Consider the following 12,846-nt stretch of genomic DNA (forward strand, 5'->3'; position numbering starts at 1 on the left):
TATATTTCTCACTCTCTCTCTCTCTCTCTCTCTCTCTCTCTCTCTCTCTCCCTCCCCCTACCCCCCTCTATTTATCTCTCTTTCTCTCTGTCTCTCATAGCGTAGCACAGAAGGGTTCTGGAAGTCTGTGGCCCGTCATGTCCCCAGGGAGCCCAGTGAGATGAGGATCCTCAACCCTTACTTCATCCAGGAGGCTGCCTTCAGGTTCATCGGCCTGCCTCACAACAACGGACAGATGGGGAGAGGGGTGAGAGAATGGGCAACTCACTGCTGTTTTCCGTCATAGGAAATTATGGCGGAAATATTATGTTTAAAAAAATTACGATCAGCATAGAAAAACACACAAAACTGGTCAGGAGCCCGTAAAATGGCTGCTATCCATATCTGCATCCTAAAACAAGAAGAAGTACATAATACAAGAAAGTATAAGGACTTCTTGCTTGAACGATTTCAGTTACATATTTGATATTTCATGATATTAAGAAAACATGATGTTCAGTCTGCCTTCGAGTCAAAGGGGGCCTATGTTAAACAATAAATATGTTCATATTTTTTCACTATGGCTTGAAAACATACCTAAAGTCAGGGATGGAAGGTGTCACTGTACTCCTAATTATCCCATTATCGAAGCCGCGAAATAGAGAAGATTGAAATACTGCTTGTTTTTCATTAAACTGCCTTTTGTCATCAGCATGCTAGGCTAGCTAATGCTAAAGCATCCCATTAAATTCTACAACACTTCCGGCAGGAACTTTAGATTAGGATTGGCTGTGTCAGGTAGGAGACCTGAGCCAACTCCTCGCGCTTACTGTGGGGAGCGTGCAACTGGTCAGGCACTGTGTTATGCAGAGATGCGCACAGTGTCTCCAGTGCGCTATTCTAGCCTGGAGCGCTCTATTCCAGCTCTTCGCATTTGCCGGGCTAGAATGGGCATCCAGCCATTGTGCCAGCTCTATGTTCTGGATTTCCAATGCGTCTCCACGGTCCAGTTTATCCTGCGCCTCCTCCCCGCACTCGCCCTGAGGTGCGTGTCCCCAGCCCGGTACCACCAGTACCGGCACCACGCACCAGGCCTACAGTGCGCCTTGGCAGTCCAGAGCGTCCGGCGACATTACCCAGTCCAGAGCGTCCGGCGACAGTACCCAGTCCAGAGCGTTCGGCGACAGTTCACAGATCGGAACCTCAAACGATGGGCCACAGTCCGGAACCTCAAACGACGGGCTACAGTCCGGAACCTCAAACGACGGTTCCCAGTCCGGGGTCTCCAGTGACGGTCCCCAGTCCAGAACATCCGGCGATGATCCACGCAGCGAGGGTACCCATCCCGGGGCCTACGGCGAGGATCTGCAGTCCAGAGCCTCCGACGATGATCCACGGGTCGGTGCTACAAGAGCGGACTCAGAGCCGCCACCGAGGTTAGATGCCCACCCAGACCCGCAACCGAGGCGGGATGCCCACCCAGACACGCCACAGAGCCGCCACCGAGGTTAGATGCCCACCCAGACCCTCCCATATAGGTTTAGGTTTGCGGGGGTACTGTCACGCCCTGACCTTAGTTATCTTTGTGTTCTTTATTATTTTGTTTAGGTCAGGGTGTGACGAGGGTGATATATGTTTTCCACCTGTCTATGTTTTTTGTATGTTTATGTGGTTTATACAGTCTAGGTGTTTTTATGTCTATGGTTGCCTTGGTTGGTTCTCAATCAGAGGCAGCTGTTTATCGTTGTCTCTGATTGGGGACCATATTTAGGCAAGCCATATGCCTTGGAAAGTTTGTGGGATATTGTCTGTGTAGTTGCTTGTGTCTGCACTCGTTCATAGTTTCACGTTCGTTTTGGTTAGTTTGTTTAAGTGTTCTTCCTTCATTAAAATAAGAATGTATTCTAATCACGCTGCGCTTTCGTCTCCTCTTTACGATGAATGTGACGAATCAACCATTACATTTTTTAAAATAATATTATTTTACAATAGTTTACAATAACTCCTTTACAACAGGTTTATAAGTACATTATTAATAATTTACAAATTGTGAACATACTATGATCAAACACCTTATTAATGATCTTGTAAATACTTGAAAATAGTGTTCTAAATGTGTATTTAGAGATTGCTTATTAACATTTACAAATGTAGGAATAATTATGAATAAATTGTAAGTAAACTCTTTACAAACTGTTTTGAAATTGTTTATTTTAAGGGACCTTAATATAAAGTGTTACCAGTTCAAGTAACAGATTGGAATAGTTTCTATGTTATTTATATGTGACCCACCACTTGGATTCGTTTCTATGTAGCAACATTTGAAATTGTGTTTTTTACATTGGATAAAAGTAGAGACTGCAATTGAGGAACAATGGGAAAGTAATTCTGCTTTGAAAGTTGATAAACTTGTAACCCCACTTTTGTGAAAATGGACATGAATGTTTTAATACATGGACTGGAGAGCTCTTCTTTGTCAACACCCGCTCAGCATCGTTCACACCCACTTAAGCCTTAGCCCCACCCATCTCTTTAATCATAGTGTAGTAAACAACCAAAGATTTCAAGACTAAAAGTGGTGAAAGTTGTTGTAGACCTTGGCCTATATCCTAATCTGACTGGTGCACGTCATGTTGTACTTCACATTTCCGTCTCTGGTAAACACACACTATATCCAATAAAATCAAAGTTTATTTGTTACTTGCATAGTGGTGTCTTTTGTTTAGACATGTAGCTAGCTAGGTAGCTAAACAATAAACCATAATCCCAACTCTAATGCCCTGCTCAATACAACTGGGAACTCTGAAAAGAATTAGCTCTGGCTGAGAAGAATTGATTTGAACAGTTATCCAACTCGGGAATTCCACTCGGGCTTCTTTCTAAAACTCCGACTTTCTGACCTGAAGATTACTGTCACGATTTGACCTCGTATTTTGCAGAGTTCCTAATTGTTTTGAATGCAGCAATAATACCATGCATGAATCTGCAGGTAGCTAAAGCTAACCAACTAGGTTCAATGTTACCTAGCTAATATAAAGCTATAACTAGCAATGCAAATGGCTTTCTGAGCTACGAATAATATTACTACACAGATCATACATGTAACCTTAGCTAGCGAGCCAGCCAGCTAACTTTAGCTAGCTAGCTAACAGTACGCTTTAATTTGCAATGAAAACGACTTTCTGACCAAATTAGAAATGTATAATATCTGAAAATATAGCTAGACTCTTACTCGTATACATGGATGAACGCCTCTCCCTACTTGTCTTGGATACCATGGTTGCCCTTAGTTTAAAGATGTCATCCAGAGACAGGTGTTTCATACAACAGCCTCCTGTTCTCTTTTGGACTCTCTCCTTATTTGGCAATCACCTCTCTGCTTCCAACGGGCGATCCACTCTGATTTCAAAACTCAGTCAACTTATTTCATGACAACGACACCGTCATCAGAGGACTACAATTTCTGGTTCAATGAAAATGTTTTTACCTAAATCAGGGATTTCCTCATTGTCTGATTCATTTTCGGCGTCAGAGAGAGTAAGCATGGCACGATCGTCCTCCAGAAAGTAGTCCATCGTAGCTTTTTCCCACTGATAGCGCTATTAACTTCAGGGCAGCAATGTTGAGCAGAGTAGCAAAACTTTTCCCGTTTTTTTTTAAACAAAGGTCGAAAGGATTATCCACACATCCTGAGCAGCTCATGTTATAGACAGAAGCATGCTACATGGCGAACCCAATCCGAAATCATCTCTCGGCATGTCCAGCCCATCCATTATCTCAGCCAATCATGGCTAGTGGGAAGGTTCCTGTATTTTTACGTGGCTTAACCAACTAAGCTCATAATTTAACAATGTTATTCGTATTTACAGATGGCATACACATTTGTTATTAAGGCACACATGTTCCAGAAGGTATTTCTGCCAAAAAACACATTTTGATTAAACGTTCAAATGCCTCTCCTGTGAGGTAGTGACATGCGACATACGCCTGCCTACCTTCTTGAAACGGGTCACATATTTGAGTAGCATAAGATTAATTAATTGATCAATGTACCTGCAAATACATAGATATTGAAACAAACAATTCGGAAGATCAACCTGTATTAGAGCATGTTGGGAAATATGATAATGATGGGCGTGGTTTTCGGTTCAACTCTGATAACTTAACACCAACATTGGGGTTATTTTACACCACTGAGTGTTAATTTAACTCTTGAATCAACACTAGAAATGTTACACTGAAAAATCAGCACAAGTAACACTGACCAGTTTGCTGTGTGCTATGAAAGGGACCCATCTGCAGGCTTCCATACATTCAAGAACCTTTTAGAATTCTGAAGAACTGTAGATGCCACGTCAAGAACACCACACTGAACTGAACGGTTCTTTATCGTGCAAGAGTTCTCCAAAATCAAAATCAAATCAAATCAAATGTATTTATATAGCCCTTCGTACATCAGCTGATATCTCAAAGTGCTGTACAGAAACCCAGCCTAAAACCCCAAACAGCAAGCAATGCAGGTGTAGAAGCACGGTGGCTAGGAAAAACTCCCTAGAAAGGCCAAAACCTAGGAAGAAACCTAGAGAGGAACCAGGCTATGTGGGGTGGCCAGTCCTCTTCTGGCTGTGCCGGGTGGAGATTATAACAGAACATGGCCAAGATGTTCAAATGTTCATAAATGACCAGCATGGTCGAATAATAATAAGGCAGAACAGTTGAAACTGGAGCAGCTCAGGAAGAACCATTTCAGAACCAGAACCCTTCTGTCCTGTTTTCAGCGTACCCTAACACACTACAGACATACAACAGCCCCTCCAGGTGCCTTAGTTGGCTCTGCTCTGCTCTGGGCGCTCCAGATGTCTCAGCAGCAATGAGTCAGAACACAAACTAATACTGTTTACTGTTTACTGTTAGAGTCCCGTTTGGATGTCAGCACTACTGGAACTAATATGGGCCAATGCCATGCCTCCAATCTCAGGAATTGAAAGATAATGTACACAAATTGTGTTCATTGATGTCCTTAAATCTTTAAGAGCTATGCTGCAAGGGGGCATCAAAATCAAGCTCAGAATTGTGTAGTTTGTGATACCCCCTCCTGACGGAATGTTGTCATGGAAGTGTGAATTGAGGCATTAATAATCAAGACGCGAATACTAGTGAACAGCAGAACAGTGTGTACACAATACAGTCCTGTTCATCCACACCCAGTAGAGAGACGTGGCTGAGAGCCGTAGAGAAGACAAGGACTTGAGAAGCATCGACCTGAGCTGGAGATGTACTGTAGAGGCTAGAGCTAGTTGGACCTTTTTATCAACCAGTAGCTTTTCAATAGCTGCTAGAGATGATACCCTTCCTTGTTGTAACATCCACACCTATAGAGGGCCATGGAGGGAGCATGGACCTAGGCTGGAGATGTACTGTAGAGGCTAGAGGTGGTTGGTTTTAATCAGCCACCATGCAGTACGCCCGCTGCTATGCCAGCAGGATTAGCCATGTCTGTCATACACAGAGCTACACTGATAAGCCTTTCGGTATTAGCCTGCCTGGCCACAGGGCTGTTGACCTGCTGCCTACAGCCTGACACAGGGTCTGCCACAGTGTGTCTGTCAGAGGGAGAGTGGAGACCTTCAGCACCACAGATACACCTGCAGCAACTCCCTCAAACACCCAGACAGCTGATAAGTTCACTTCGTTCCTACCGGGATGTCCAGCTATCTCAAGCAGCAGAACTTCAAGCAGCACAGAGAGTGGGAGAGAGGGGGAGAGTGAGAGAGTGACGGGGGAAGAGAGAGAGGACGTTTTCCTTTCTCTCACCAGCTCTGTTAACAAAATACATTGCCATTGTTTCCTTAATCTAAATGTGCCATGAGGTCTTTCAAAGTTCCATTCCATGTGTTCTGTTTTGGTAACCTTTTACATTTCCCTTTAGTTACCCCATGTTCTATTCCTCCAATAGTTCTACTGCCATTCTGTCCTGTTTCAGGGAATATTTGTCTTCTCTTCTGTGTTTTCCAGAATATTCCCACCCTGGGGACGGTTGCCATAACAATGGCCCTCCATAACTGTGATGAGGTAGCCGTGGCTGGATTTGGCTATGACATGAGCACCCCTCACGCCCCCCTACACTACTACGAGAAGATCAGGATGGCGGCCATCAAAGAGGTACCACTGACTGACGCCAGCCATTTACCACTCTTAAGTTTCAGATTGGGGCCTTGACACACACATCATGGAACAAAAATGTCATGTCAATTGTAAAACAATGCCTTCATCTGACCATGAGGTCACACTGACCTAAAGCAGAAGGTTTGTTTAGGTTTTTAGCAGAGCCCTGTTCAAATAATGGAAGCTGAAAGAGGGGCATGTGTACTGTATGCTGTCAGTCTGATGGGTAACTATGGATGAGGTTTGTCATCCTTACCCAGCAACTCACCGCTCACCTACATGTTCACACACACGCGCACACACACACACACTCCATACTGCATCAAAGTGAGAAGAACTGATGGCTTAGTTTGGTGCCAATGTCAAAATAACTCCATTAAGAGAAGTGTTTATAAACGTCTTGTAAAACAGGAGGGACATTTAGAGACAAACTGACCTGAATATTTGAACCATGCACTGTAATTCTAAACTATTTCCAATGAAACCCGAGTCATTCTTTCTAGAGACTTTACTGTGTAGTGAACAGGTGTCGGATGGATGTTTGACTATATCTAGAGAGACTCAGATCTGCTTTAAGTCCACTCACGCAGACTTAGACTTGTGTGAGGTGAGGTGTTAGTCTCTGTGAAAGGGGTAGGTTGACCTGAAAGATACAGATAGACAACCTTGTAGGGAATCACAGTTGTTCATGTCATGAATACTATAAAGATCTTTATCTCATCCTTGGTTGCAGTGATTCATTCCTGAAGTGAGTCATTCAATCCCTCATTCCAGAAGGCTATCCTACAAAGTTTGTGAAAGCGTTATGACAAGTTTCGATTTTGAAAGGGTTAAGTTGTGAAAGGGATGGTTTATGAAAGAGTTAGGTTGATCTGAAAGAGACACAGACAACCTTGTATGTCACCTGAATGTGTGTTGCCGTGGTATCGTCTGTTCTCTGAACCCTTAGTTACCGGAACAGAACAGGAACATCCATCCATCCATCCGCCCACTCAAAGTCAACAGCTATGAACCATACAGCCAGGGCTGTGTTGGTATGTTAGCATTCCCTGCTAAGCGTGTGTCTCTGTCTCCCTTTAAACTGTCTACCAACATCCTCTCTGTTTAGCTTGGCTAGTTTACTTCTCTGCAGGGGAAGTTTACACTGACCTTTCTCTCCTTATTTAATACCCTTCTCCAAGAGTCCTGTGGTTTCTCTCTAATGTTCATCGTGTTACTTCCCAGTTCCCACCACCACACGGGAGGCGAGATGTGGATGTGGAGTAGCATGTGGAGTAGCATGTGGAGTAGCGTGTGGAGTAGGATGTGGAGTAGGGTGTGGAGTAGGGTGTGGAGTAGGATGTGGAGTAGTATGTGGAGTATGGTGTGGAGTAGGGTGTGGAGTAGTATGTGGAGTATGATGTGGAGTAGGGTGTGGAGTTGTATGTGGAGTAAGATGTGAAGTAGGATGTGGAGTAGGGTATTGAGTAGGATGTGGAGTAGGGTATGGAGTAGGGTATGGAGTAGGGTGTGGAGTAAGATGTGGAGTAAGATGTGGAGTAGGGTGTGGAGTAGGGTGTGGAGTAGTGTGTGGAGTAAGATATGGAGTAGTGTGTGGAGTAAGATGTGGAGTAGGGTGTGGAGTAAGATGTGGAGTAAGATGGGCAGTGTGTGGAGTAGGGTGTGGAGTAAGATGTGGAGTAAGATGGGTAGTGTGTGGAGTAAGATGTGGAGTAAGATGTGGAGTAAGATGAGGAGTTAGATGGGTAACGGAAGTCAGGTGTAGAGGAGCCTGTGGGTGCTGGTGTTTGAAGAGGGGGCAGGACCACAAGCACAATAGCAAGTGTGTCCCAAGTGGCACCCTATGCCCTACAGTACACTACCTTTTACCAGATCCCTAAGGGCCCTGCTCAAAAGTAGTGCACTATATAGGGAATCTAGTGCCACTTGGGACAAAGACACTTGTCCCAGTGTCTGGAAGGTCCATCTGATCCCTTCATTATGTACACAGCACTCTGCCTGGTCATAAATCACTCTTTACTAAGGTATGTCAGATCCCAGAGGGGCTGGTCTGGTCCCTCCATGGCTGACATGTGATCACCCCCAGCACATACACACGACTCCCCAACCAGGTGTCAGTGTGCGCTCTCTTCCATTTGCAGCGACACAAACCTGTCTCAGCCCCTCCTCCAACCCCCTTGCATGTATAATTGAGGGCTGTGGTAGTACAGTATTCTCTCTCTGGGTGACCCAGTCCAGGGCCAGTGTAAAGCTGTCAATCCAAGACGACCGCTGGGCCTCACACTCAAAGACCTTTGGGTCTGTGCCTGTAGAACGGCTCGGTCCAGCAGGCTAAGCTCCCTCTGAATGGATCACACACAGCCATGTCCTGAACAGATACAACTGTTCAATCATCTATCACCGTAGTCTCCTCATAATGACACCAGCATTAGTCACTAAGACCAAATGAAGCAAGACTGAACAAATATCCTATAGATATTATTGAGAAATCAAGTGCCTGGAATCCTGCATTCTTCTAACATATTATGCTTAGGTGTGTTTTGTTCCGTCTGTCTAATCTCTGCCTGAAGGATTTCCTAACTCTTTAGAGGGAAGCCCTGGGTGGGGAGGAGGGAGTGTGAAGCGATGAGAGAGAGAGAGAGGGTGGGGAGGAGGGAGTGTGAAGCGCTGAGAGAGAGAGAGAGAGAGAGAGAGAGAGAGAGAGAGGGGGTGGGGAGGAGGGAGTGTGAAGCGCTGAGAGAGAGAGAGAGAGAGAGAGGGTGGGGAGGAGGGAGTGTGAAGCGCTGAGAGAGAGAGAAAGAGAGCGAGAGAGAGAGTCAGAGGACCAGGTGAAAGCATGTGGAGCCCTAGTCAATCCCCTCCTCTGTCTTCTGAGCTGTCAGTCACTCAGCTGTCCCTACAGGCTCCAAACATGAACCAACTCTACCTGAGATAGCCAGTCTAGCCTACAGCACTCTCTTTTAAGCATGGTTCTACAGATAACGTGTCCTGTAAACAATGGAACACGTATGGCAGTTATATAGGATAGTGAGGTAAAGGGTGGGGTTTGAGACCAGACACGCTATAGATATTGCCTTTGAACTGCATGACAACAGCTCTTAGGGATGGGTCGCTCCTGTAAAGTAGTGGTCGTGGTTGATACTACAGGTGTTTTGAACAAGTCTGTAATGACACTAGTTTCCCCACCATAAATGTCCGTCATATACCGGCATTCCCAACCTCAGATCTTTGGCCACAGACGTTGCTATTTTGAGAGGTGAATGGTTTTCATATTTCGCTTGTAAAGCCATGACAAGAAAGCAGTTATCTCTTTCTGTCTCTTATCTTTTGTATCCAACAGCCCACAATAAAAGTGGTTTACACCCCACGTTTAGTGTCCCACGTTGTACAGTCAGTCGTCTGGTATTGTCTCTCCCTCTCATCCCCTGTTTTTAAGGGGCAGCTCCGTAAGTGAAGAAAGCTCCTTTAAAAAGACAATAGTTTCACTGTCAAACTCAACAGTCTGTTTACTTTAGGTCTTCTTTTATGTTACTATTGTACCTCTGGCATTTACCTCCACTGATCTCTGTGATCAAAAGTTGAAAGTAAAGAAATGTGGACGCAACAGCTTTGACATCCTCCCTGCCTCCCTTCCCAAAGTATGTGACTTTTTACCTGCATCTCCTGTAAAGTACCTACCGTTTTCCTCTGTTCCTCTGTCCACTCCCACTCCTGTTATTCTGCATCTCCTCTCCTCTACCATTCTCTTCTTTGTACTCCTCTATCCTCCCTCCATCCCCCTCTATCCACACCTCTCCTCCCTGTCTGTCTCCTATTCACAGTCCTGGACTCACAACATTTCTAAGGAGAAGGAGTTCCTGATTAAGCTGGTGAAGGCTGGGGTTATACAGGACTTGACCAATGGGATCTGTGGCTCAGGATGCTGATGACAACATCCAGCCAATCCCAGGTCACAGAGAGAGAGATAGAGGAGAAACACAGAAGCAGCATTGTGAAGTCCTGCTCTGTTCCCCCAACCTAACCCTAACCCTGGCTGAGCCATACTGTATTCAGGAAAGAAGGCTGGTGAAGGGTTCTGAAGGGTTTCTCGCTCTGACAGAGGAGAACTGTGGTAAATGGCATAATCCCTGCACTACACTGGAGAGATAGAACTACAACATTCTAGAATTCTCTAGAAAACCGAGAGCTAGAACTCTCTAGGAACACTGAGAGCTACACACTATTCTGTTTCAGGGTTTGCTGCAGTGTGACATTACAGTTTGATGAAAAGATGGACTGACAATCTGGACATAATGGGTTGTGCCAAGAATACCTCTGGAGAAGGATAAAGGACATGCCTCTACTCATACTTCTACAGTATACCTGAATGTATTCTGTCACCACGTACTCATCACTGTTATATATTCATCTCTTGTAATGGCAGCATTGCCCTCTATCTGGGCTCAGTCGAATAGGTTTCCAGACAGGTAGCAAATAATGCACATACATATTCTGCTTCTAATGTATCTGGAAGTGGACGGAAGGGCCGGTGCTCATGGTTTAGAAGCCCTCCACACCTTCCTTTCCCCCTTTAAGATATGTTTTTAAATGATTTACCTTGAAAGATTACTTTGTTCCTCTCTGTCTTTTTAAAAATTATTTACCTTGAGGGATTACTTTGTTCCCCTCTGCAAAGAACAAAGGGGGAAAAATGGGGGGTGAGGAGTGACCGACCCCCCTCACTGGATAAACATGTTTTATTTTCACAGAAGCACTGAGCTTTGTGTCGTCCTCAGTTCATCAGTGTGCTTCCCAAACACTCATCTGTCCTGGATCACGTCTCAGACTGTTACTCTGGTCTTAATGCTGTTGTATTTGTCTATAGGGCTCTGGTCAAACATTGTGCACTATATAGGGAATAGGGTGCCATTTGGGATGCATACTTTATTTCAAGTCTGCATGGCCTGCAAACATAATCAGTGTTACTACTTACTACTGTCAGTTGTTGTTTAAACAATTGAGGTTTATCAATTTTAAATGTCTTGTTTTATTTCTTTGTTCATTTTTGCCAAAATGGATTGTAATTTATTAAGCAATAATATATGGTGTCTTAACCGCCGTTCTCTGTTCAGCCACATATTCTCTTATTTTCTACTCATATGCACAAGCCAAAGCACATGAATTTCTCATCGCTCATCCACAGCAGTGGAGGCTGCTGAGGGAGGACGACTCATAGTAATGGCTGGAATTGTTTCAACCACATGGAAACCATATGCCTGATACCATTCCATTGACTCCATTCAGTCATTACTATGAGCCGTCCTCCCCTCAGCAGCCTCCACTGACACACAGTCACTACACTATGGAGCGTCGTGCATCAAGATGGTTTGACAAATGAAATAAAGCAGATTATAACTCTGTCCCTTGTCATTTTATGAAATGCAAACAACTGGAGAGAGGTAATGAAATGTGTTTATATATTCCTGTTTTTTATGTTTAATTGAATATTATATCTACTGTTGTCTTCCCTAAACTTTTTTTTGCATTTAAAAAGCATCTATTTGATATTGCAACACAGCTATGTCTAACAGTGTTGTTGTCTAATGCCATGTTGTTTAGATACAGTATATGTTTGTGTTTATATGTTTTCCACCCACCCATCCATGTATTCCAGTAGTGGATACACCTTATCAGAAAGATCATCTCAGCTTTTCTTGTCCTACTAAGTGGCATCAACAAACAGTCAGTGTTTATGTGAGAGTGCTGGTAAACATGGTCAATGTAACTGGTGGGGCTGAGTCATCATTGTGTTGTGAGCTGGGTTCAAATACTATTAGAAATCTTTCAGTCTATCAGCGTTTGCTCTAGCTTCCCTGGAGTGCTAGTTCGGTAGGTTTTGCAGATTTTTTGACTATTCTATTGGTCCATTAAGTCAGGGAAGATCAATCAAGCATGATAAAATAGTTGAGATGGTTTCGAATAGCATCTGAACCCAGGTCTGCTGCTTTCTTGGGTGGGTTCTTGCAGGATATTTGTGGGGAAAAGGCCAAGGACAGGGAATGTTCTATGTTCCACACGTTGGAGACTGCCAACAACAGAACAGTATCCTGGGAACAGATTACTGACCATCTCAACTCTTTGAGACTAACCACTGGTGTGTGTGTGTGTGTGTGTGTGTGTGTGTGTGTGTGTGTGTGTGTGTGTGTGTGTGTGTGTGTGTGTGCAAGCGGAAATTTGTTTTGCCATGGTTACTATTGCGTTGTAACTATAGCTTTTTTGTAATGAGTCAGAGGTGTTACCAAGCTTGTATTGCCTTCAGCCAGGAGGGAGAGTCCAACCCAACCATTTGGTCTGCAAGTTAGATCAGGTTAGTTAGAGAGAGCTGTGGCTCAGACAGGTTAGACAGCTGTGGCACCATAACACCAGTCCAACAGGGACTCAATTTATCTCACCTCTGTAGAGAGAAACAGGAGAAGCCGGGAGAGGCTGAAGTCTGCTGAAAGCTGGAGTTTGCTATTCCAAAAGGAATGTCTGTTCACTTCTGTTGGACTTAGGAGTGCTGCCTTAATGGCTAAAATAGTTATCGAGGGCCACCCTTACACAACACTAGGTGTGTGTCCCAAATGGCACCCTTTTCCTTATATAGTGCACTGCTTTTGACCAGAGGCCTATGGGTGCCGTTTGAGACAGAGACAACTTCAGTTTATTAAAGTGATTTCACCT

The 12,846-nt window shown here is 44.3% G+C and overlaps 1 protein-coding gene across 4 annotated transcripts in view; it reads left to right on the top strand.

Moving 5' to 3' along the window:
• The window catches only part of LOC115108588 (CMP-N-acetylneuraminate-beta-1,4-galactoside alpha-2,3-sialyltransferase-like), an 83,343-nt gene extending 71,800 nt beyond the window's left edge, over window positions 1–11,543 (top strand). For all 4 annotated transcript variants that reach the window (XM_029633107.2, XM_029633106.2, XM_065009161.1 and 1 more), the window contains 3 exons: window positions 101–247; window positions 5,995–6,141; window positions 9,966–11,543. In XM_029633107.2, the coding sequence (XP_029488967.1) occupies window positions 101–247; window positions 5,995–6,141; window positions 9,966–10,070 (399 nt within the window). In that variant the 3' untranslated portion in view covers window positions 10,071–11,543. The remainder of the gene's footprint in view (window positions 1–100; window positions 248–5,994; window positions 6,142–9,965) is intronic.
• Window positions 11,544–12,846: the final 1,303 nt, after the last annotated feature.

The sequence above is a fragment of the Oncorhynchus nerka genome, linkage group LG24 (assembly GCF_034236695.1).
Source record: "Oncorhynchus nerka isolate Pitt River linkage group LG24, Oner_Uvic_2.0, whole genome shotgun sequence".
Lineage (NCBI taxonomy): Eukaryota > Metazoa > Chordata > Actinopteri > Salmoniformes > Salmonidae > Oncorhynchus > Oncorhynchus nerka.